Source organism: Parasteatoda tepidariorum, chromosome 9 (genome assembly GCF_043381705.1).
Source record: "Parasteatoda tepidariorum isolate YZ-2023 chromosome 9, CAS_Ptep_4.0, whole genome shotgun sequence".
NCBI classification, from domain to species: Eukaryota; Metazoa; Arthropoda; class Arachnida; order Araneae; family Theridiidae; genus Parasteatoda; species Parasteatoda tepidariorum.
In genome coordinates this window covers 2,912,552-2,939,575 of record NC_092212.1, presented here as the reverse complement: position 1 = coordinate 2,939,575, position 27,024 = coordinate 2,912,552, and the positions used below count along the sequence as shown (strand labels likewise).

The window sequence follows — 27,024 nt, the reverse complement described above, 5'->3', positions numbered from 1 at the left end:
GGATTTTTTTTTAAAATAATACTATCAAATGAATGTAACGAAATAACTTTTACAAATACATAATTTATAAAAATTTAAACTAATTAAAAACACAAATTTTATTTATATAAATCAAAATTTTATCATTAAGTTTTAACAAACAAATTTGATATTATATATATTTAGCATAAATAACAAATTATACCGAATAGTAGAAGGAAAAAAAATTATTAAAATGAAATTACATGAAAATTTATATTCAAAGCCAAATATTCAAAATTATGATAAAAAAATACTAACCAAAAATTTGTTGTCGAAAACACATGCCAAAATATCAAATAAATAAATAAATGAAATGAAATAAATTTTTAAAAAAATTGAAATTTAAATAAAAAAAAAGATATAAGTGTATTATTTCTTTATTGATTGATTGTTGGTCCAAAGAGACTATTACTTATTTTACGGTGGTCCAAGTCAAATTATAATGGTTTCAAACCAACACACTATGAATAATATTAAGCCCTGCAACAATTGAAATAGTAAAAAATAAAACATACAGCATCACGATCCTTAAATCGGTTGTAAACATCCAAAGTGGTCGTTTCACTGTCTTGGAACAAACTGTCGTCTTTGGGAAGATGAGGGATATCCTCGTCTACGATGTCCGCAAACTGCTGTGTGTTTGTGAGAAGTTTCTGGAAAGCGTTTTGAGTCGCCTCAAACTTCTCTTTCCTCTCTGTACTCAGCTCTCCTTTCGTCTGCAAAATTTTGTAGTTATTTTTCTCCAAATTTTGGAGTGTCTTGTAATCTTTGGTGAGGTGTTTACAGAGAGATTTGTAGTAATCCTTGAGCAAATTACGCAATCCCTTTTGCCGGTCAGGAAGCAAAAAGTCACTTTTTGGAATCTCAACACCAAATTTTTCCCCAAGAAGTCTGTATTTGCGAGGCAATAAACCAGCATAGTCTTCCCCGCAGTGACGACAAAAGCTGAGCAAAATATTAACATTGCTGTGTTCTTCTCTGTCAGAGGCAGTCAGAACAGTCAAAAGATTTCCTAAAAGTGGCAAACCTTCTTTTAAAGCAAAAATACCAGATGACACAAGCTGTAAAATAAGTTATAAACAATAAGTTTTTTTTTAAAAAAAATGAAGATATCTAGATAAAACATCTAAATAAAACACACAATCACAATTTAAATTAGTTAAAAGTAAAATACTCTTACAACAGCCAGAAACCAACGGTCATGTATAGCATAAAGTATAAAATATAAAGAAAAGTATAAAATAAGGTGTAAAGTATAAAATAAAAATAATACATTATAAAATAAAGCATAAAGTTTAAAATAAAAGTATATATAAAGTAAAAAGCAAAGTAAAGTGTAAAGAAAAGTGAAGGGAAGTAAACAAAAGCATAAAGTAAAGTAAGAAGTTAAGTATTATAAAAAAGTAAACTAAAGCATTAAGCAAAATGACTTTAAAATAAGTTGACACTGTAAAAAAAAAATAATAATAAAAAAAAAAATAAAAAANAAAAAAAAAAAAAAAAAAAAAAAAAAAAAAAAAAAAAAAAAAAAAACACAGCAACCAGAACTTGAAATTAAAATTTCCCTAACATGGAACAAAATAAATACCTCAGCATAAAAACGAAGATCCACACGGATTTTACTTGGATTTGAGATCTGCAATAAAAAAAAAACAACTATAAGAAATTAATATCAATAAAACAGCAGTTTTTCAAGCAATATTAAAGTAAATTAGAAGAACTGATATTAATGTACTGAAAGAAAATGTTTACAAATATTTTTCAGTTATAAAATTTTTTGTATACAAAGAATGTTACCAAAATTAAATAACTCTATTGTTAACAAATATAAACAAATTAGAAAACGTAATTACAATATAACTACAAATTATTGATTTTATTTATTTATTTTGAAGGGTTATTTCCACATATACTATAGTTTTTCTCACTTTCTCAATATATAGAGGTATATCAAAAAGAAAACACAATAATCTCATAACAAGATCATTTGATATTAAAACAAATAAACACCCAAAAAGAATCTCAAAAGATATAAATCATTTTACTTTATTGATTGTTTCTAATAGTTCTTTTAGCTCAATTCATATTTTTCAAAATGATTAAATATATAATATTATAAAAATCGTATGAATGATGAAATGGAGTGAAAACTTTAATTCTAATATCAATAATGAAACTTTGAAGAATATTGAGCCTTTATACACTTGTCTCCCATATACTAGAGACTACTAGACTACCAGCACTACTAGAGAGATACAGTATAAGTTTTTTTTTTCTAGTTTTATTAAGTTTATTATTGTTTATATTTAGTTCTTCTCTATTTCTGCATGACATGCTAGCACAGCTGCTCCAATACTTACTTCCTCTATCAGGGTGCTTAGCCAGATTTTTTCAACAAAAAATAAGCACCTTCTAAGTACTTTTTAAGCACTCAAAAATATTTTTAATCACTTTCCAAAAAAAAAAATTATATTTAAGATCTGAGTAGTATTAAAAAGTATTTTTTTATTGTTTAAAAGTTCTTAATTTATAAATATAAAATCAATAAAATTCAAAAACTTTACATAATCTTGATAAAATAACTAGTTTCTGATAAATATTGCAGAGAAAATTGTGAAAATCATGCATTTTTTGTAATTTAGAGAAACAATCGTTACGACAAAGGAAGAATCTCTTTTTAAAAGATTGAAAATTAAGCACTTTTTACAAACCCTGCATAAAAATGCAGCACTTTTTACAAACCCCGAAATAAAAGAAGCACCTTTAAGGGCTTTTTAAAAAACGTAAATAAAAAGTAAGCACTTTTTAAAAACGCTATGCATCCTGTCTATCTACTGAATCGAGGCTCATGTTCCACAGCATCAACTCATCTCATATTTAGTCCTCCTTTTTTGGGCACTATTTAATTTCCCAAACCAAAGGTCAATATATTAATTAGGTAATCACTATCTTTTCTAATGAGACTTAATCATTAAATTCTTTAGGATTTAATAACTGCAATGTACAATGCTAAAAGCATTTCTGCAAATCAGAATGAAAAAGAGCAAGAATAACTTTACCTTCTCATCTTTCTTCATAGGAAATACTTTCTGCCAGTGCTCCAGAAGCTGTGAGGAAAATTCTGCATATCTTTGATGCAGATGAGAACATATCTGGACAGCAGTATTGACATCAGACATCTACAAAATTAGAGAAAGATAAGTATTTCAAAAATATATAATCATTTTAGAAGAACATGTAATTCAGAACTGAGTATTAAAAAAAAAAAATCATTGGATAACTATACAATGATTAAATATATATCCAAATGTACCCTTTAGAAGGTCAATGTGCACCCTTGATATAATTTAAAAATAAACATGCAAGTAATTTCATGACCATAGAGGCTCAAGGCTTTCCTTGCTCATCTTAGTTTTCTTGACCTCTGGCTCGTGGGTGCAAGAGCAGATGTTCCAGTTGGGTGGTCAGCCAAACACAGAACCCCCAGTGTTTAGTCCCCAAGCATGCTTGGTACTCATTTTATCCACCCACTGAAGGGATGAAAGGTTGAATCAACTTTGTCCAGCCCGAGGATCAAATCTAGGATCAAACCTAGCCACCGGTCATACATATATATAAGCTCACCGGACAAAAAATTAGTCACCCTAGAGCGCAAGCACAGATGTCTACAAGCAGTGGTGCAATACATGCGGTCACGAAAGACGACGTCAGAATTGTGGTCAGTAAAAGATCCTGTATGAAAGGGACAAGAGACGTGTTTCACGACTTGTCAATTAAAATCGATTCCAAAGACAACAGGAATTGCTTCACTTAATAAATTAAGGTCCATCCCAACCTGTTAGTGAAAAAACATTGAGACGGGAGCTGCATGCAATGAACAATTGGAGTCGAACATCCCGTGAGAGGCACGTCAAGGTGGGCTAGAAATCAGCGAACGTGAACAGTTACGGGCTGCCGGAATATAATATGGTCTGACGAATCACTTTTTTGCTTTTTTTTTCAAAAGAAGCACATCGTGGAGTGCAACGAAGAACAGGTGAAGCATTTCATCCTGACTGTGTGCAAGGTCAGGTTCAAGCCTGTCCTCTGTCTGTCAAGCCTGGGAGTCTGTCCTGTTTTGAGGGTGTTTTGCTTATTATAGAATGGGCATCCTCATTCAGGTGGTCATTAACATTAACTAACATGTTTATTTGAGCATTCTGGATAATTATATGTTGCCTATCAGTTAACATCTTCTTGAAAAGTGTGTTTTTGATACTCCTATTTTTCAAGATGACAGCAGCAAAAGTTCAACGGGCTGGAAGAATATGTGACTGGTTTCATGAACACTCAGACACTCAATTACATCTTGGCTGGCCTGCAAAATCATCTGACTTCAACCCAATTGAAAATTTGTGGGCCATATTGGATCAACAAGTAAAGCGCCGAAATCATCATTCTCGCCATTCGGTTGATTTGCGCGATCAAATCCCCAGCGAGTACCTTAAACTGGACTTGAAGTACCAGCAAAACCTTGTGGACTCACTTTATAACTAAATCCAGGCGGTTATCGAATCCAGAGGCGGTGTTACATGCTATTACATGATGTTTTTCATGATTTCTCTAGGGGTGACTAATTTTTTGTCCAGTGTGCTTATATATATATATATATATTCACTTAATTTCGGTTTTAATCCCAAGTTATAATTTTCNTATATATATATATATATATATATATATATATAAGTAAGCATATTTTTTGAAATTCTTCTTGTCATAAAACTAAGTGAATTATAAATCCCATCCAATACTTATGTTAGAAAGTCTTGTTTTTCACTGCAGTTATCCGTAGATGTTTAAAAAATTTTTAGAAAGATGAAATTAGCTTAAAACAAAATTTATAAACTCCTAGAAGAAACATTCTTTTAACTTTGGATTTCCTTGCATTTTCATTTTTATTTCATACTTGAAATTTTTCCAAATTTTCTATTAATTTTTTTTAATTTCCTGCATTTAGAAATTTCTCTTGAAAATAATGAGATTTAGAGGTCTTAAATAAGCATTACTAACACATCTCCTATCCCTTGTCAGCAAACCCTACCTCTTTTCAGGTGCTTGCATAATATTTGAACAATCTTTATACTCCATAAAAAATAATAAAATTAGTTTTTCAACAGGAAAAAATAAATAGGAGCTATAAAATACTGAATTCCTTGCAGTTCTCTAAAAGCCAAAAGTTTACTCTTCCAAAAAATACTGTACACCCCTAAATTTAATAGATAACTTGAAGCTATAATTTAAGAATGCTAAAGTAAAGAAAAACCCATTTTTACATTTTTAAAGAAATACATGGTAAAAAAACACTTTAAAATTCTGAACAGCTTGACAAATAGTGTGAATTAGCCAAACAACCAAAAGTATTACATTTTCAATTTCTTACTCATGTCTGAAGTAATAACCACTGAACTGAAGACTAGATTTCTGATTCTTAATTGAACAAGAAAAACATCGTTCAAGAGATGAGATTCTCTTTATCGACAATTTCAGTGATATTTATAGGATCTCTCAGGTCCCACAATGCAAGAGTAAACTCACAAAAAATATTAATGCATAATGATCTTAATGAAAAAAAAGAATTATAAAAATTATCAAAGAGCAGCTGTCGCCATAGCAACGTGTGCAATGATGGCACATGCACACTGCTTACTCTTGAACAACCACAATTTTCTGAGCAAATAATTCTATAATTACCAAGCTTTTAAAATCATGTTCTAATTTTCAATTGCAGTCTCTTTGAATAAAATAAGACACATCTCGATATTGTTTTACTGCCGAAAATTTATGTAATAACTTGATATTGATACAGTACTTGATATTGATACAAAAAGTTATAAAAATAATACAAGTTAACAGGGTTAAAACAATAAATGAAAACATATGATATGATTCAATGTAAAAAGACTGAAATGACTTACTTTTAACTTTGCTTCAACAATGGCTGAGGCCTGAAATTAGAATAAGACTTTGAATTGACCGTAAAAGAATGGGAATTCAATTAAGTATAAATATGAAATTTCATGCTTTATACAAATAAATATTAACATTGTAAAGATTAGGTTTTACGAAAATGCTATTATTCTACTAAAATAAATTGTAAAAAAAAGAAAAGAAAGAATAGCTTATAAAATATTTTATGCCTCGAGTAGAACTTGTTTTAAAAAATTAACTAAGTAAATGATATTTATTAAAAACATAAAATTTTGTCAACTATTCTTAAAATTGTTAAGTATCAATAGTAATCAATTACATGATTGTTTATTCTCTTTGAAAACTCATAATTAAACGTTTTACAATTGGGCTGATTTGTTTGAACAGTAAATGGAAAAAGTTTACAGTTTGGTTACTTTTTAAATAAAAAGAGTTTTTATAAATATTCACAGTCGGAACTTTAATAGCAACTTGTAGACTGGTAAACAGATGAATATAGCCTACCTTTTTATGAAACAGTAAATGTATTTTATCAAGCCAATAAAATAAATATTTTTAATAATAAATACTTTTAAACTTACTGCTATACAACTAACTTCCTACAAATTTCTTCCAATCCTATTTACTAATTCGTAAGACTATCAATTAATATTATATGCAGGTAAACATTAATTGTTTAGAAAAAAATTTGTTATTTATTTTGTATTAAAGAAATTATGAACGTTTAACGTTCATAATTTCTGAAAAAACATTTTGTGCAATATTTATTAAAAAGAAATTCTTAACTTTTTATAGAATGAAATTCATAATCTACATAATGAAATAAATAAGAAACATGTTTAACAAAAATTATGAGAATAAAATTTATATCAAGTTTGTATTCAAAACATATTAAACTAATGCAAGACCTATTCATGACACTTAGAAACGCTACTTACGGCTTCACTGATGTATTTTGTGAGATTTAATGCGTCCATATCTTTAATAAGTGAGTCTTTTTGTGCATCTGTCATATTACGCTAAAAAATCAATAAAATATTTTTTTTTTCAAAAGCTCAAAATAAATAAAAATAACATACACATTAAAATTTATTATTTCAATAGTCATTCAATTATATGCCTTTTTTTTCAAAAGAAAAAAGGAAAGAAAAAAGAATTTTTGACAAAAATAAGAATAAAAGTAAGTGTAATAATTTATTATTTGCCTTAAAGAAATTAACTTAAAATTAAGTGTAACTTTATTTAACTACACGGTGTTTAAAATCGCCAGTAACTAAATATACATCATATCACCCAAACACCAAGTCCTATTTTTATGACTCTATCATTAAACAACCATTGTAGAAATGCCATGTAACTTTGACCTGGTCAAACGACGTGGAAAATGCCTGAGCTGTGGTGCCTCCCTTTCTGAACTTACACATCAGAACCAACAAGAGGATTTTCAGCCATGTCAGATTTAGCGTGCACCTTCTTGCATATACACGCTGGTTGTTTAGTCAACTGCCAGGATTGAACTCACAACCCCCAGCGATCTAACGAGTGAGAACTAAATAAATACAATAAAGCATTACTAATATTAGCTAACTGAGACTATTGTCTCTTTATTATTCCAATTGTAATAGAGGTTTTGCCCAATTTTTCCCTACGTAAGTCAAAGCTGTATCTTCAAAATATTTGACATTAATTCAATAAATATGAATGTCTCAGCTGCATGATAAATAAATTATATACATGCATATGGGTCATAGTTTATAAAATGTATTAAACCGATTTATATCCACGTGAATTATAAATTTCATGTCTTAATAACATTTTTAATATTGCAGGAACAATATGTGTTTTTGTATCAGTTATGTTACATACAGATAATAATTTTTGATTGAACAACCCTAGTGTGAGACATTTCGTCTCTTGGTTCGTTTTTATGTCCTCTTAATGATGACCAAGGACTATTTCAATTATAGCTTATTTATTATTAAATTCTTGGTCATAGAATTATTTACAGAAAAGTTACAAATAGATGCATGAGCTGTTGAGTATAATGTTTTTGGAGCGCAACTGCTCCCTTTCTTTTTGTTCATACTAAATCTATCATCGTTCAATTACAACTCTACTCTTCGGCGTTCAAAACGAATCTCATCTAAAAATCCTCTTTCTCATCAGAAACAGTCCTTTGCTCCACCCCCAATGTAGGGGACGACACCTGCAGTGTCCTTCACCCTCTGACCCTCAGGTCAAAGGGTCAATCCAATGCGTGGGAGAGGAATCAGGATCCTGACACCTAGTACTTAAAAAAGCATTTGAATTTACTTTATCATAGAATTTCACTTGGATCTCACTGTTATTAAAACCAATGTTTTGTCTAAATTGCATTATTTACTGACTGTTTTTTTCTCTTTCAGTTATTTAATGAATTATTTTTACAAAGGTAGTTCAGATTTATAATTTTTTGGATGTAATATCAATGTAGATTATCCAAGAATTTAGATTTGCAGGGTTTTACTTTTTTCTGGCATGAGAGTGGGAAAATAATAAAAAGTTTAAGAATATCCATCAACTCAAATCATGAAGAAGAAAAAAAGGTGAGTGAAATGAAGTAATAATATTCATAATTATAAAAACATACTAAAGTGTCTGACACTATTTAGCACAAAAAAAAAACATTTAAATTATTTACGTAATTTCTGAAGTTTTTTTTTCTTCTTCTTTTTTTGTTGCTACATATGTATATTGATAATCCAACCAATTTTTAATCTTTATATATCGAAGACACACATTTTATTAAAGAGGTTAAAAGAATGAAAAAACTAGAAATTTAATTTCTTTTAAAGTTTAGGAAGTTAAAATTCTGCCATGAGGCGAAAGAATTTCATGTCCATGTATTGTAAATTTGGCCACAGTAGTAGCTTAAAATATCTTTTTACACCGCAATAAAATTCATTATTTGCACTTTGAAATTAACTGTAAGAACAATTTAGAAAATATATGAATATATACTAAAAAAAAAAGTAAACATTGGTACTAAAAATGATGTACATATGAAAGAGAAGTCCATAACTAAACTCATGAATAACATTGAATGGTATTTAAATGCAGCACAACAAATGAAAATGAACAACAACAAAAAAACTGTGAAGCTTTAAAATAAATGTAACTTACCAGACGTTTAATAAAAGCGGTATTCTTTTTCAAACTTGAATCTAGCTTGCTGAAGAATGATTCTTCTGGTCTTTTAGCTGAAATGAACAAAAAGTTATGATAAAAGAGAACAAAGTGAAAAACCCTGAAAATTTTATGTGCAAGATACCAATTTATGTACCATACATGTTTCGTATTTAACATATTTTTTTTAAAATAAGACTTATAATTAAATTATCTACCAATAAAGAATATTGCACCTTATAGTAACTAAGAAAAGTCTTAGATCTTGCAAAATTCCCAATATAGCAATTTAAAATCAGGTGAATACAAATTGCGATGCATAAATTTAGATAGCGTGAATACGAGTCGCAATGCATAGTTTTTAAATTCAGTATAAATACGAAAATCGATGTGTGATATTACAAACGCAGGAATACAAATCGCAATATTGGATTTTAAAATGCGTAAATTGTGACATTGGATTTTTAACTCGCATGAATCTGAATCACGATACTGTATTTTAAAACGTGTGAATATGAATCACAAAATTGATTTTAAAAACACATAAATACAAATCGCTAGATTTAATGTTTAAACCGTATGAATATGAGTCGCAATGTGTAAGTTAAATTAGGTAAATACAGAAATCAACGCTTAATATTTAAAATCACGTGAATAAGAATTGTAATAATAGCGAATTCCGACGCAGTTCCAAAAATTTGTTAAATGGCCGAAAGCACACGTTTGTAAACGCCTCGCTAACAGGATTCAGCCAAGTTTAAAATTTCACATTTTTGATTGCAGATTTAAATGAAAATTTTGTCAGATTATGTTTTTCAGATTATGTCCCAGAAAAATCATTTACCCTGATCCAAATTTTCAGATCCTGAAAGGATGATACAAAAATCCCGGAATTCCAGGGTACATCCGGAATACAATCACACCTGGAGTACTTATATGATTTTAATAACCTTCAACACAACAAAATATTTAACAGCATTTTAAACTGCAATATGGTTATTTGAACTAAGTAGGAATTTATCAACTGTGGGATGACAAATAAAGGGAAATAAACTAAGATCCTTTAACCATTACATTTTCTCAAAAGCAAGTAAGTATATTTAAGGATCTTGAAAATTAGATTAAAAAATTAGAGAATAAATACTTTTCAAGGACCTTAAAAACTGTTTTATGAATACAAAACTTTTTTAAGGAATTCAGGAATCAGTTTAAAATCTGATTTAAAATTTTACAACTTCTGTAGATTTGACACATAAACAAAAGCCTAGAATTCATACAGCTAATGCATATAAATCATTTCTGAATTCAAAAATAAAGGCAATAGAAATCTGTACAGCCCTAAGAATTGATACATATGAAAATGTGAATTTGTATGAATTTTGTGAATAGATTAATGAAAGATGGCACAAAGCATGTTACAAACATGATTTTAATAATTAAGTAAAAGGTTCATTTACGGTGAAACCTAAGTTGACAACCCTTGTAAGTTGACCATTCGTCTAAGTTGACATCCACTATCAAGAACCAATTTTATCCCACTTAATAAAAGGGAGCAAATCCTTTGTAACCTGATCATCTGTGCATCTTTTACACTGACAGCTGATTAAAATCAAACTCGCTTAGTAGCAGAAGTCCGACAAACTAGATTTTTTTGTAATTAACTAAAACTATATATTTTTTTAAATGTAGTGATTGCTAACTACTCTGGAGAAGTAGTCATTACTTCACTACTTTTAGAGGACGAATTTTGCTAGAAGATTTAATTTACATTTATGTTCAAAATTAAAGAAAGTTAAAAACTGAAAGAAAAATTTCAGAAAAGAAATGGTTTAGGATTACAAATGAAACAATTTATTTTTTACAAATTTTTTTCTTAACCTTTTACACTAGAAAGACTGAACATTGCTGTATACCTAGAAAATCTGAGGGTGCCAGTGCGGCCCTTCCCAGATTGTTTGTGTTGAGATCAATCAGACAACTAAAATCTGAAAACATAATCATAATTAATTTAATAAAAAATATATTAGAAACTTGATTATTAAAATGCTATGGTATTTTATTCCATTTGATTAACAAGAATATTTGATTAAAAGAGACACTGACCTTTCAATTATACATAAGTTTCTTTGGTAATTGAGTTTCCATTTCTCTTTAAACAATAATTGAAGATATGTTGAAATAATCTCATATTTTGATGAAACTGGTGTACCCTATACCTACTAAAAAGTACCTTACAATCAAGCCTATGAGGAATTATGGGGTAGCTACCAAAATAACTTTGGGGACACTCTAGCCCCTTCCCGTCATCGTGACAGCTAATATTTGCTTCTAAAAAAGCTAGAAAATTACCAAATATTTGTGACATTGTTAAGTGTTTAAAGCTTAAGTTAACTTAATTAAAAAAAAAATTTAAAGTACACTACGAACATTCTCATTGCATCCAAAAAAGAACTCTTGTAGATTTGCGCAAATCAAAATAGAAAAATTAGTAGCATTTGAATCCTGTTTCTTTACTAAAGTAATGTTAAAAGTAGTTGCAAGGAATTGCTACAATTTAATATTTTTTGTATCTCACTACTTTAAAAAAAATAGCAAGCACTACAGATTACGTTTAAAAGTAGTCACTACAAAAGATTTTTTTTTGTAGCACTTTAGTTCCTACCCATTGTGTAGGGGTGTTATTAAATGTAATACTAAATCCTTCATAAGTTGACAGAAAAGAAAAAAAAAGTTACAGCAGTACTAAAAACAAAAGTGTAAAAAAGACATTTACAGAACAAAAGTTCCTGGAACATTTTAAGAATTTGAAGATCTATAGGGGGAGGGGGGATGATGAGTGAAAATAATAAGGAGCACTTTTAAACTGCCTTAAAAGCAGTTTTTTGAAATTAAAACCTCTTAAGGATTCTTCCCTTGCAAAATTACAAATCTTGAACCGCTCAAACTTCGAAATGGTACAAACTTAACAAAAATCATCAAAATTTTTCATAGTAAAAATAACTGTTAAGTCAGTCAGATTCAGTTTTGTTAAAATTGCCAATTTTGATAGTTTGAGACAGAGTCAACAAAATTTTTTGAATAATGCTTAGTTTGGAGCTGATGAATCATGAAGAAGAATTTTGAGCAGAAATGTTTGTTATGGAGATTCTGAGATTCAATAAATCTTTTACTGAAATTTTAAACATAATTTAAAATAGCTTTTATCTAAAACTAATAGTCCAATGAGATGTCATCACAACATCTTCCTCAAAGTTCCTTAATAAATATTAAAATTTTAAGGGTTGACGGGGAAAAAAAATTTCAGTCCATATTTGTACTTAATAATGTTAATTTTGAATAAATTCTATTGATTCCAGCCCCTATGTAGATCTAAATAATTAAATATAGAGTTTTTACTTTTATTTGTTAATAAAAAGTAATGGTGTAATTAATAAATATATACTGCATTCTATATAAAAATAAATTTAAGAACAAAAGAGAATAGAAAATATTTTAAAGAAAGCATAAATTACAACAAGTGCTCAAAAATGTTTTCCCAGTCATTTTTTTTTTAATTGAAATTAAATGAAAATCACAGTGAAAAATTTAAATTCAAGAGAAAATAGTAAAATAAAATTATATAAATTAAACATTCAACAAATATTTAAAGATTTATGAAGCTTACAGCTACAAAGAGGAGTTTTATACTAAGAAAATGTTATTCTTGAAAAAAAATTGAACTTTAAACAATTATCTAGCATTAAAGCAGACTATTTTCTTTTCATTATCGATTGGAAGTTTTAGTTTTTCTTTTGAGAGCTCCAGAGTATAAACTCATAAAAAAACTTCTCAGAGTAAATCTTTTTGAGCTATAGTTAGAGCATTGAAAATGAAGTTAGAAGTTGAGTAACTTACCATCAGCATTTCCATTAAGGCTTCTTAGCTCTGCTTTTTGTTTCAATTTTTCAGAAACTTCTGTAATATATGATGCTAATTCTTTCTGCAAAACAAATATTACAGTGTAAAAAGTATTGAATTAAAAAAAATATATAAATGTAAAATTAACTGCTAAAATTTGATTATAGGAGCAACACAAATAAATAATTATAAAAAAATTATAATAATTGTTTTAATTCAAATCATATTTTTTTAATATTTGTTCTCAGTACTTTTTGATAGAAAATATATCTAATATTACACTTTGTATGAAACAAAATTTCACTATTTGAACGTTTAACAGATAGATGTTTTTGTATACAGGGTAGAATATAAATGAAATGAGTGGATACAATGTTTTGCACAAGAATTGGAAAAGTTTAAAAAGTCAGAGTAATATAGTTTATTTATATAGTTAAAAAACATCTTATTTAGGATTAAGAACCAAAACTGATTGAAACAGAAAGTTTATATTAATTTAAATAAGATAATCTAATCTAAGAAAACCTAATAAAACTGCAATGGAATTTTTTACAGAAAACAATGATAATAGAAGTCAGGGTTATTTACATTGAACCTCCTTAGCTGCTTATAATTAATGTGAATTGTAAGACTAATTTTCTCCCCCAGGTATAGATTTTTTTTTTGTTGTAATTTTTGACAACAATTGATATGGCAAAGAAAAAACTTCACTTTGAAAAATAGGAAATTAAGCACTTTTAGCAAATCCTAATGAAAGAAAGCACTTTTAAGTGCTTTAAAAAACATAAATCACAATTAAGCCCCTTCTAAAATTTTGTTTTATTTTTTGATGAAACTCCTTAACGTAAGAAATAACTTTTAAAACATGAAACTGAGTTTATTCCCACTACTTACTATACCATAACATCTCATATGAAATATAAACTATCAGGGTAGTATAAAACAATATATGATATAAAAAACATTACAAAGAAAAGTATTTATAATTAGTAAAACTTTCATAAGTTTGTGGGAACAGAAAATTAATTTTCCAATTTACTCGAGAAAAATCAAAAATTAAGAATATGGTGCAACTATTAGAGTGTTAAATAATTTTAGATTACAAGTTTCTAAAGTTGTATAAAATAATAAGGAAAATAAATTTTAGTAACCTTGGATAGACAGCATTCTGCAAAAATTTCACTGACTAAAAATATTGTTTTATATATTGTTTGATATTTAGTTAAAAATTGTGTACTCATACTAATTATATTTTATCATTAGTACTTTAGAAAACATTTAATAGCGCAACCTAACATTGAGTATGTATGCGATTTGTATGTATTAGTTTTAGACGTGTTGCTACGTTTCAAAATGTAAGTCTAATCAATAAGAAATAATTTACATGTTTCTAATTTTCAAGCATCAAGCCGTTTCTAAAAAAAATAATTGTGACTTTGAGAATTAAACTTATTCTTAAACAAATACCACAAAATATATATATCAAAAAAAAACTTACTTTCTGTTCTTCAATGGCTGCTTCTTCAATTTCCTACAAAAGAAATTCTTTATTAGATAAAAGTAATTCATTCGTATGTAAACAAATACATTTATAAACTTACATTTCTGAAAAAAATAATAAGCCAGAAATTGTTAGGTAATTTTTTATATTAAAGAGAAAAGTAATCTGGTATAAAAATAAAAAAAATAAGGAAACATTAAAAGAAAGAAAAAAATGTGTAAAATGTACATTTCGACATAAAAAAATGCATGGTATATTTTAGTTTATAGTTAATGTAATTTTTAGTTTAAAGTAACTCCAACAGTGATCAAGCATGTCTCAACAATTTCAAAAATATGTTTTTAAAGAAAAAAAAAAGATGTATTTGAAATTACACGTAAAAAAATTGAGACATACTTTTTTTTTCTATGTTTCTCCTTCATATGACGCACATTATTGTCAAGAATAATTTAATTAACGACACACTTATAGCTTGCATAAGATTTAAAAAACATTTTACCTTAGCAACACCAATAAAATGATTCAGTCAGTGGTGTTTGAAATTTTAGGGCAAGCATTCAATAAAACTTTTTATTAATTTATGCAAACATACATAAAATTAATAATTATAAATGCATTTAATTTTCATTTTTGCTATTATTAATAAATGTTCTTCCACTCATTCTATTGCTTCAGTATATACAGTTGATAGGTAAATTTTTCAAACAGTTATGCATAAAAATTTTCTTAAAAGGGAGAGAAGCTGATTTTGAATTATTATTTCTTCAAATGCACTTAATCTGGATTGTTAGACTGATCAGTTACTCTAATCTCGATAGAGTGTTTTAACATTCTAAACTGGTATTGAACAGGTTCTATCTATAAGTGACACTTGTAATTTATATACGTTATAAATTAAAATATAAAATGTTGAAATGGCTAAGCTACCAACATGGATAGGAAACAATCCAGTAGATTTTATGAAATAATATAAATTTCATGATAATTTTTGCATAATGTACTTAATATTTTACCCATAGGAAATTTCAGGGACTTTTGTGGTCATCAAAATAGAAAAACTTAAATATTTTCCAGTTATGATTAACATTAAATGTACTTAAAAACTTACATAAACTCAGAATTTTGAATAGCAATAGACATTCATCAAAGATAGTTAAAAGATTTTTTTAACTAATTAAAAAAGGTTATAAATAAAAAAGTTATAAATAAAAATAAAAATTTTAGAACAAAAAAAGCTTTTAACTGATTTCTATAAATGAGGTTCGCTTCATTATGCATTAATAATACTTATTTAAATATTCAAGGAAGCAATAATGTATTACAATTAGGACTGGGCTATAAATCGATGTATCGCGACATATCGATTTAACACCTGTACCGGTAGGCCGATACAGCGACTTTCGTTCCAGGCGATGCATCAGAAGTCTGATTTAAGCCGTCGAGTAAAGAAGACAAACAATATAGCGATACAAGACACACATGGATCTCTTACTTTCCGATGCCAACTTGCGCTGTGGAAGACAATGTTCGTATCGTTATATTGAAACGGCCTTGATTGATGAGCGGTAGAATCAGAATCAGTTTTGAGAACATATATCGTGATCTCGCATGTTCATTTCGCACCTCTTAGTTTTTTTTCTTCTTTGTCGCGACTTGATATCGTTTCTTGCAGATTATTTTCAGTGGGACTGACTTTGTGATCGTTTGTTTCTTAATTAATTAGGTAAATTTTTTTTGAAACAAAACTTTCTTTTTTATTTTTAAATGTGAAGATTAATTTTGATATTATATGTTTAAGTATTATTTTACATTATTGAATTTATTACAAACGGAAATCTAATTTAAGGTGCCCATAAAGAATTAAATTAAAAAGTAATTAAATTTGTTAGGCTATTTTTTACTTTATTTTAATTTATTAAAAACTTTTTGGATAAAATAATAATTTAATGGGTTTTTATTACTGATTTTAAATTTATAAATCTTTAGTTGTTTTCATTTTTATAAATAAAATTATAACAAAACTTATTTTTCCTCTTTTGGATTTGGACATAAGTCAATCAACTTTGTTTATTCAAAAAAATTAGTAATGTTTGCGATTGCGACTTCTTTTTTTAAAATCATTTAGCACTTCGTTTTATTAAAGAGTATAATCGTGTTTTTTAATTTTCTTTCAATATTGACAGTTGAATATATTATCGAATATCTTAATTCTTTTGTTTTTATTTTTAAGAAATTAAACCTTACTTTGTTTTTTCGTTCAGAATTCGGTAATTATTCAATTTAACTTTATTATTTATTTATGTGAAATAATAATGATAAAAAATAGTGTTGTTTTAAAAGTGTTTTTGTTTTTGTTTAATTTATTTAGCACTTTGTTTTAAGCATACAAATAATTTTTAACGAACTTATTTTTTAAATTTTCTTTCTATATTGTTAGGTAAATATATTGATAAATTTCAATTTTATTTATTTTTTTATTATTTATTTTTAAACTAAGAAATCTTTCGTTATTTGCGCGATCATTTTTAGAAAATATAACATTAATATCTTTCTTAAGCAAAACATATACATCAAATTCATAAATTGATTTAAATCAATCTGAGTATGAAGTTTTGATAGAAATTCGACTTGCTGCGCCTTACAAGTAAATGAATTTCAAAAATACTATACTGCAATACATCGCTATGCAAAACTGACGATGCATCACGATATAAAATTTCTTATATCGCCCAGTCCTAATTACAATACAGATTTTTTTTAAGAAACTTAACTTTAGGACTCAATTTTAGGGAACTTTCTAAGATGTACAAAAACCAGGAGAATTTTTATTAAAACAGTAGAAACTGGCAAAATCCAGTAGTCTACTAGAAAATTGAGTAGAGTTGGCAGCTATGGAATGTAATGACATTATTAAAGAGTGAAAAAAAATCGACAAATACAACCTTTTGGTCATCCGTCTCCATATGAGAATCGTCTACATTCTGAGGTGGATCTGCATCTTGCGAATGACTGTGATTCTCTAAAAATAGAAACACTTATTAGGTTCCTTTTATAAAACATAATAACCTTGATTATGAAGCAAAAGAATATAAAAAGTTCTGTAAAACAATTAGTCAAACATTTTATTTATTTACACGATAAATAATTAACCTTTATGTGTAACTTCTATTTTTAACTTCATTTCTGCAAATTCATCTATAGTTGTGATTTTACTGTAAAATATTTGAAGTTTGGATTCTATCTACCTTTTCTAATGTCCTATAAATAGAATTATATATCCAATTTCAGGGATGCACAATCATTTTTGGCAAATTATCCACAAAAACTAGAAAGTACTATATTGGGGGCCAACATAGTAAGTAATTGTAAAAATGTAAACTACATTTATGCCATTCGAAAGTAATAAGTATGTATACTCATTTATAATTGATCTTTTTAACCTAGTTGTTGATAATAAAAATCTATGCACGAAAAAATAATTGCTTGTCTTTGTATCCTAAGTAAACTCCTAATCCATCTGACCTAGAGGGATAAAATTTGGCGTACTGATAGCTCCAAGCACCAGGAAGGCAACTGTCCACATTAACGGGATGAGTGAGCAGGACTAGTGAAAGACGAAATATAATCTTCTGATTGGATTAGAACATGCCATTGATAAAAATTCAATTGTAGGTGATTTAGATTATTTTAAGATAAGAAAGATTATTTTAAAGATCAGTATTTTTTTCTAACTTATAGCTCTCATAAAAAAAAAAGAAATTTATTTCATATTCCTTAATATTAAATTATTTTTTATTAATTATGTCAAATTAACTCAATGATCATAGGTGGTCTATATCACTAAAATAGAATCGAACCAGGGACCTGTGGCACAACAGCGCGAAGCACTACTGCTCAGCCACCGGGCGTCTTTCTTCTACAGAATCTTTTTATCCCTCATTAAGACACAAGGCCATAACAGACAATTCATTAGTTGAAGTCCCGATGTTTTAAAAACAATACTCTATACAGCATACTCTTCTTATAAACAAGATTATTCAGTAACAGTTGAATATCAAACGTATAATTACGACAGAATTTTAAATGAGATAAAAAGAGGGTAGCAAGAAAAAATGCTTAGTGTTCACATTATGTACAGTAATAATTAACTTACATAAACATTAAGTGTCCACAATCCTAGCATTTACTATACATGTTTTAACTATGCTTGAATGACTTGCTATGATTCCTTGGTTTGATAAAAAGTAAACAAAAAAGGGGTAGTGGGAAAAATAGTTCAGGGTTCATATTATTTATTGTGGAATCTCAGAAGATGCACTTAATTAAAGAGTTAGTGCCATAAGCAAAAAAAAAATAAATTTAAGTACACACATTGCAATTTTAACTTAGTATTATAAGAAGTGTAATAATAATAAGATATATAATAAGAAGATATTTTATCAACTAATTACCAGAATCAGCAGAATTTTCTGGATTTCCAGAGAAATCAAAAGAATCGGGTCTTTTTTTGTCAACAGTGTTTTCAGTTGAGGATGCTAAAGGGCTACGCTGAGAGCTTTGTCTGCGACCACGTTCTTCACGTTCTCGCTTCCAGCTTTTACCTTTTAATTCTGTTTTACGATCACCCATTTTTTATCTGAAAAAAATTTAAAAATTGAATTTTTTAGATTCCATAAAAATCGAAACAATGATTGGAATTACTTTTATTTTCATACCTAGGATGTATTTAATAAGTTTAAGAAAAATAGTCAATCATTGCTGCAATAGAATGTAAATTTGTCAAGTAAGGATTTAACAACCTGAAGCTAAAGACCATATATGTAATTGTACCTAATTTTAATTTTAAAAAAAATGAAAAATTTTTTTTGAATTTTTTTACATGGACATAAACATTAAATTTATTATGACGTTGAAACTCTAAATGACAGTTTCAAATTTTAAATAGATTTCAAACTCTAATACAGAAGTACCAATTCGAGTGACAAATGATTTAAATGTTTTGTCTTTTTGAACCAAAAATTGCAACATCACAAATAACAAAAAACATAGCGTGAGTTCTACATAAATTTATTTTATAACTTAATGTAAAACTCCTTAAATATATACTCTAATTTGAAAAGAACTCTGTTTTAAAAAAATCAGAGAAACAAAACGCCATATAAAGTGCTGAGATCGATCAAAAACTTGAACAAAAGCTCAAGACATTGTTTTTTCATAAAAGATGCTTGTTATGCTAAAATAAGTTATTTATCAATTTATTAAAAAATTAACGATGCATGCATGCAGTAATAAACAGAAGAAAAAAATTTAATTACTTTTACATTGGAATAGGTCAAAAACTTCTTAAACTTAAGAAATAATTAAAACATTGTCATTAAATGTGGAGAGCATAACAATTTCAAAACTGTAAAATTTTTTATTTCAACAAAATTGCATACAGGTATTGTTACGATGTAAAATTACAATGTATATGCGCAATATCTTGAGTAAGAGAGAGTGAGGCGTGTTTTTAATTTGTTCTTATTCTTTTTACATAAATATAACGATTGTTTTGCAGGCATGAACCATGAAAAAAAAAGTAAAGTATTTGATTAATTGCAAGCCCTCTTGTTCAACTTAGCAGGGATGTATAAATTTAATAATCTGCATAGGTATACTGAATAACAACCAAGTAATCAGTTTCTCTATAACTTAATAATTCATACTACTTTCTAACACTTTATAATAAACAACTTAAAAGTCAAATGAAAAAAAAAGGGTGCTAAATATGAGTAAAAGCAAAAATATGAATACAGTGTAAGTGAAAGTAAAAAACTGATATCCTTGTTTTGATTTATATATATAAACATTCTTCAGTGGAAAAAAAAAGCATTCCTCAATGGAAAAAATATATGTATATATATACTCTGTGTCAAGAAATATAAATATATCTCTTGACACAAAGAAAGGTTTTTGTTCATAAAACCAAACATCTATAGTATGTCTATGTGTCTTAATTTAAACTTTATTCACATTGTTTCTGCTTTGCTCAATTTAAAAGTCATTTAAAAAAGAACTTTTAAAAAAAAATTTTGACACTGAGAAAAGTTTGGGAGTTTTCTGTATCATGATCTTGGCAACTTCTGGGCTGCAGGCTGTGAGAAACTAAAAAATTTTTTTTTTTAATTAAAAGAACAGAAAGGGACCTACTCGAAAGGTATAACTTGTAACCATCCCCAGGCAAAATCTACATGTTTTTTTTCTATTTAAATTAAATTTGCAAGTTTAATTAAAACCTATTTGGCACCTTGGCGATTGTAGTTGGAGCAATAGATTATGATACAGAAACGTCCTCAAAGGTTTTCATTACTGAAACCAAATAGTTATTTTATGTCCATGTTTGAGTCCTAACTTGAACTTCATTCACGATGTTTTTGCCTTGTTTAATTTGAAAGCTATTTCACGAAATCAATTACCAAAAATTCATTTCAAATATAAATATTTACAAAGATAAATTAAAAGACATCAAATGTATATTAGACTAGATAAGTTGACATACTGCTGCAGCTTAAACAGAAAGTGGGGATATTTCTGTATCATGATCTGTCGAGTCAACTACAATTGCCAAGGAAGGAGCCAAATAGATTTTAAACTAGCAAATTTTTTAAAAAAAAACTTGTAGGTGCTTGCCCTGAGGTGGTTACGAGTTAAACCTTTCGAGTTGGTTTATTTCTGTGATAAATTATTTAGTTTCTCGCAGGCCGATGGCCAGAAGTTGCCAAGACTTGGCAATTATTTTGCCACAGATCAAAATATGGAAATCTCCCCAGTACGTTTCCGCATAAAATATTTAAAAAAATAATGTTAATTTGATGATAATCAAAATTTTCATTATAAAAAGGAGGATGAGATGAAACATTTTTTGAAAAAGTATCATGCTTACGTCATATTTTAACACTCTTATCTAAATATACCATAGTAATTAGTTATATATTTCTTCAACAGCTTGGAAAATTCCCAAATGAGTAACTGCAAAATATTGCAATTTTTTTAAGCGACAACAGGGTTGCGCAACGAAAAACTGAAGAAAAAAATTAAAGGAGGTAACTAACAACTCTTAGCCACCCGTCTACATACATCATTTTAACATTTTTGCAATTACTGAAACTCTTTGATGCCTTGGTAATAATGACTATTGGAGTGAGCATGTACCTATACGGAAATATCCCCAACCGCTTCATAAAGAGATAAGAATACATATTTTGCAAATTTGGGTAAGAAAAAAATGCTGAATCTAATACTATATCGCAATTAAAGCTAAATATAAATATACAAGCTTCCTATAAAAATGCAAGCTTGCTTAAATACATAGAAGAAAAAGATTACAATAATTTTCGCAACAAATCTTATAAAAATATTTACAATGTAAGCTAGAAACCATTGACAAAATATCGATTTACACAACCTCTTACTTTGAGTAATAAACAAATACCTTTCAGCACATAACGAAACGCAGGTGAGTATTTAATATTTTACACGCATACACATAACGAAATTCAAATTTGCATAAATGGGATAAGGTTTAATTTCTTGAAAATTGTTTTGTCAACAACATTCACTTTTATCATCACATTTTGTTTATTAGTACGACTTTATGGGTCTATTTCTGCTTAACTTAAGACTTACAAAACATTAGAAGTGCGTTATTTAAAGAGAATTCACGCTGCCTCTAATTGCAACGTGCGATTGCAAATCGCATGCGGTGAGAAGGTCCCATTGATGATGATGGCTGCCGGACCTCCGAACGCCGTCGGGAAAAAAATGACAGCCTGATTAGCCATCCTTTTTTCTCTCGACGGTGATAGCGTCTACCATATTCGGTGAGAATACTGCCGTTTCACAAGAGCTGCACATTTCTGTGCATGATGCCATCACAATTTCGTCCCTCTGCAGAAAGGATGGTTCCTCCGCTTTCGCAGCCTGAGCAAAGAATATATAAGCTTATATATACTTTCCACTTATATATTCTTTGGCCTGAAGGCCTGCGTGTGAAGTCTATCACTTTACAGTATAACAAGAATCTATACAACACATCCTCGGTCCTTTTGCAGGCAAAGTGCCGCCCACCCACTCACTGACCGCTGCCATTCGCATTGCCTGGACTGATCCGAAATGCAAGTCCAATAATTACAAATGCAATTACAAAAAACTTTCACAATTTTTTTACCTTTTAAAAGCTTTTTTTTTTTCGATTACTTGTTCAAAAATAAAAGTTAAAATGCACATGTTTTCCTAAAATGTTGATATCTATCCAATACTCTGACAACAAAGAAACCTTACGAACTGTATATCCAGCGACTACAATAGGTCCTTTATGTCTATATGTATATTATTCAGGTCTTATGCCTTCCTTTTTTTTTATCAGGGCCGATGCTATCCTGCCATAATTTACGATCTGCAGGGCGAGTTCATGGTCTCTCATAGACCCCAAAGATTATAGTATAGTAAAGACTATACTATAGTCTATAGTAAAAACATAGAGCCTAAAGACTATAGTTCCTTAAATATTTATTTAAGAAAGCCCTTTGGGCGTAGGGCGGTAGATTTGTTCTTTGCAATTTTACCTCACACAATATCTTAAGTTTTTTTTTCTTTCTTTAATGAAAAATTGGAAATTTTATATATTGATGCGTCAGATTCTCATAAAACCATTGATACAAAATTTCCATGAAAAATAAGAAGGTTTCTGAAATGCAGAAAAATTAACAGTTGCTATGTCAGAAGAAGGGAGTAACAAACACTCATGCCGCACACTGCTTTTAAGGAAAGCATTTATCTAAACTTTTTTATTTCTTCGAATTCTAAAAATATATCAGCAGTTGAAGGTAAAAAAAAAAAAACTAAAAGTAAAAAAAAATAACTTTCCTTCGGTGAAATAGTTTTATAAATTTTCCCTTTTCAAAAGTAATATTAATTTAAATGTTTCATAATCATTTTGCTTTTATTTATTTTATCAGTATATTATTTGTTTGAGATGCTTTAATTTTAATTAAAAAGATTTTAACACATAAAATTGTTTTTCTTTTAATTGGTATAAAATAACGTAATTACGTAATATATACCAACGTAATACTCATCTAACAAGCTTAAGCTTGTTAGATGAGTATTGCTTTATTTATTTATTTTTCCTCAAAATTATTCATTGAATCTTACTAATTTTTTTTCTTCTATTTCTAATGAATTTTCTTTTATTTTTGAAGTATTTAAAATATTTTAAATTTAAAGTAACATTGTTATTTAATTTTTTATATTTATGAGCGAGATTTTTTAAAGGAGACTGAAAGAAATAAATGGTACATATTGTCATTTCATTGATTGAATATTAATTTTCAGATTTCAAAATTTTATGAGTTCTACGCTTTTGTTTCTTAGCTTTCCTTGTTTGTAATTTTTAACTTAAATCTATATTAAATTGGAACGAAATTTAAAATTATATAATTGTTTCTTGTCTCTTCTCTCGATAAATTATTATTGTAAATATTTGATTAATTTTTTAAAAAATGTTCAAAGTATTACTTTTTTCTTTATTTTTCCCTTTTAAAATTTAGTGATTACATTACTTTTAACTTAACCAATTTCTTTAGCAATTGGAGAAAGGAACTTTTTAAAATTAAAATTAATGAAAACTTACTTGAGATCAACAATATCTCAAGAACGTTAGCCACTTTGGCTATAGAAAATGAAGTCTGATATCAGATGTTATTCTTAAAAAATTTTCAAAATTGAAATTCAGGAAAATTGCCGTAAGATGAATGGAATAAAGAAATGTATTGATATTTATATTCAATGTTTTATTGTGAATCCACATAATCAAAAAAAGAAACTTTCTAATTAATCTTTAAATAATCCAATATGTGTGTATTTATTTGAACAATTTTGACATTTTTGCAAAATTTTGTTCATGTTTTGTAATTTGGCATGCTTAGATTAGTTGAAAAACAAAACATTCTACTTTACTATTCAATTTTATTATCACTATTAAATTAAATAATTTAAAAAAAGAAAACGGTAAAATTTATAATTATATACTTTGTTTTTTGATTTGAGAATACCAGCAATATAAATAATGGGCAGATAATAATGTAAATGTAATACATAACTAACCAATATTTTTATTGCTCTTTTGAAACTGCTAAGCTCAGGACATTTTTATTATATTTTTGGTCTGTAGAATTATAAATAAAAGTGAAATATACAACTAGTTTGTTGTTGTTGTTGTTCATTTACGTTGCACTAGAGCTGCACAATGGGCTTTTGGCGTTAGTCTGGGAAACATCCCTGAGGATGATCAGAAGACATGACATCTCAATTTTGATCCTCCGCAGAGGGATGGTTCCCCCGCTTCGGTAGCCCGACGACCTGCGCGCGAAGTCGAGCACTTTACGGTAGCACAGTTTAACGAGGACCCATACCGCACACCCAAAGTCCCTACGCAGACTGATCCAAGTGGTCACCCACCCGCACACTGACCGCCGTCAGTGATGCTTGACTTCGGTGATCTGCTGGGAACCGTGTCTTAACGATCAGTCCACTGCGGGACACAACTAGTTTGTACTGCATTTTTTAAATAAATAAAAAGTTTAGATTTTTACTTATTTTAAAAATTGCGAATAAAATTTCTTTTACTCCGTGAGGACAGAAAATATTCTCAGATTTTAAAACATGCCATCAAATATCTCCGAAAAACTGCGCTTTTTTTTTAAGCTAGATAGATTTGCCTCACAGAGAATACGAACGAAAAGCAAAAATGCATCATGCTAAAACTAGCCGATCAGAACGAACACCAGTAATTTCAGCAAAAATTCGTCACACTAGATCACAATGGGCTATTGGCGACAATCTGGGAAATATTCCCGAGGATGATTCGAGGCAACATACACACACCATCCATCCACAGATCGTAAGTTTGATCTAAACCAGAACACGATCTATCTCCAATCCAGCAACCTCAGTAGGTATTGATTTATTATGGGAACTTGTGACCTCCGTCAGATTTATTTAGCGTGCACTATGTCACCATTTTGTGCACGGGGAAGATGGTCCTGCCCCTGATAATAGTAAACAATTTAAAAATTAAATCTTCATTGCACATAAAAAAAAAATTATTTCTTACACTAATATATGGGTGTCCTCAAAATGAATTCTTTCGAGGATGCTCCTCTAATTTGTGCTCATATCATCTTATGTACAGATGTTGATCGTGTAAAGCTAAGCACAGATGGATTGGAGATAGGGGTTAAAATTCGCCGTACGACTGCCAAGTTACTACTTCCCACGGACGTAGCTATAGCTTTTACATGGGGGGGAGGTCGAGAAATTCCATTATATTTATATATATATATATACTAGCTGACCCGGCAAACGTTGTTTTGCCATATGAATTATTTCTAGAGTATGAAAATATATCTTATTTATTGTAAGTGTGGTATATGAGTGAGAGGCATGGAGCTCTGTGGCATGGGGCATAGGAGACATGAAGCGCTGTGAACGATGACGGAATGTGAAACAACACACCAAATAATAGTTTTTTTTTAAATGTATTGTAACTTTTTTTATGAATTATGTATACAACGAATTCTGAAAATATTAGTCAACAATATTAATCTCTTAGTGCAATGCAGTGTACAATATTTTTTGTCATTCCATCTTTAGCTAACACAAATAAACTGGATATTTTCCCCACTCGAGAGCATGCCACGTATAATTGTTTGCGTGAAAAACATGGTGTGCTCAAATCTAAGACACAAACAGACATTGTTTGGCCTTGTCAATGCAAATGCCAATCTAATGGGGATCTGATTGCGTTTTAATGGAATTGGCACATGTGTGGGTATAACAGGGATTCGTGAAAGTAATATACTTTCACCCCGGAATTTGTCATTTAAAATAATGACTTCGATAACGTTGTTCATTAATTCTTTAACGACTAATCGCGTGCCGTTGCACAGCCGTGGTGGGTTCAAATTAAGAAGCAAAACAACCGGAGATCCAAATTTGAGTACTAAATTATGCGGTAGTATGCCTGGTAAATTCAATGAGTTTAAAAACTCTGTAGGAAAATTTGCAGCTTCAATAGGATCGCAAACTGTATCCACGGATTTATATGTCACCAAGTTACTAGGCAATAACTGTATCAACGGATTTATATGTCACCAAGTTACTTGGCAATAACTGTATCAACGGATTTATATGTCACCAAGTTACTTGGCAATAACTGTTGTATCTTCAGATTCAATTCGTTGACGTCCACATTTTTTGCTGCTAAAATCGCCCTTTCTGCCAGTGAACATCGGTGTGTGTGTACATCGGGAAATATTAGGTTAATGAGAGCATCTTGTAAATCAATGATTGTGCAGAAATCGTCCGGTAATTTTATGCATCCAGTCTCATCCTTAGTAACTTTTTCATCACCGATATCTAACAATTATTTTGAG

General features: G+C 28.8%; 1 protein-coding gene across 18 annotated transcripts in view; it reads right to left on the bottom strand.

Annotated features, from left to right (window-relative positions):
- The window catches only part of LOC107441077 (UPF2 regulator of nonsense mediated mRNA decay), a 72,733-nt gene extending 50,368 nt beyond the window's left edge, over positions 1-22,365 (bottom strand). For 7 of the 18 annotated variants that reach the window (XR_011637729.1, XR_011637728.1, XM_071185413.1 and 4 more), the window contains exons 1-12: positions 22,023-22,192; positions 19,003-19,187; positions 17,494-17,570; positions 14,549-14,581; positions 13,048-13,132; positions 11,067-11,138; positions 9,151-9,227; positions 6,927-7,007; positions 5,976-6,005; positions 3,081-3,200; positions 1,610-1,657; positions 537-1,082 (exon numbers count right to left, since the gene is read on the bottom strand). Coding sequence is in view for 16 of the 18 variants with exons in the window: in XM_071185413.1 (XP_071041514.1) it covers positions 537-1,082; positions 1,610-1,657; positions 3,081-3,200; positions 5,976-6,005; positions 6,927-7,007; positions 9,151-9,227; positions 11,067-11,138; positions 13,048-13,132; positions 14,549-14,581; positions 17,494-17,570; positions 19,003-19,180 (1,347 nt within the window). In the remaining 2 variants the exon portion in view is untranslated. Of the gene's footprint in view, positions 1-536; positions 1,083-1,609; positions 1,658-3,080; positions 3,201-5,975; positions 6,006-6,926; positions 7,008-9,150; positions 9,228-11,066; positions 11,139-13,047; positions 13,133-14,548; positions 14,582-17,493; positions 17,571-19,002; positions 19,188-21,952 lie in introns of all 18 variants that reach the window. The other 11 variants (XM_071185408.1, XM_071185410.1, XM_071185417.1 and 8 more) reach the window with 8 other exon arrangements.
- Between the last annotated feature and the right edge of the window lie 4,659 nt (positions 22,366-27,024).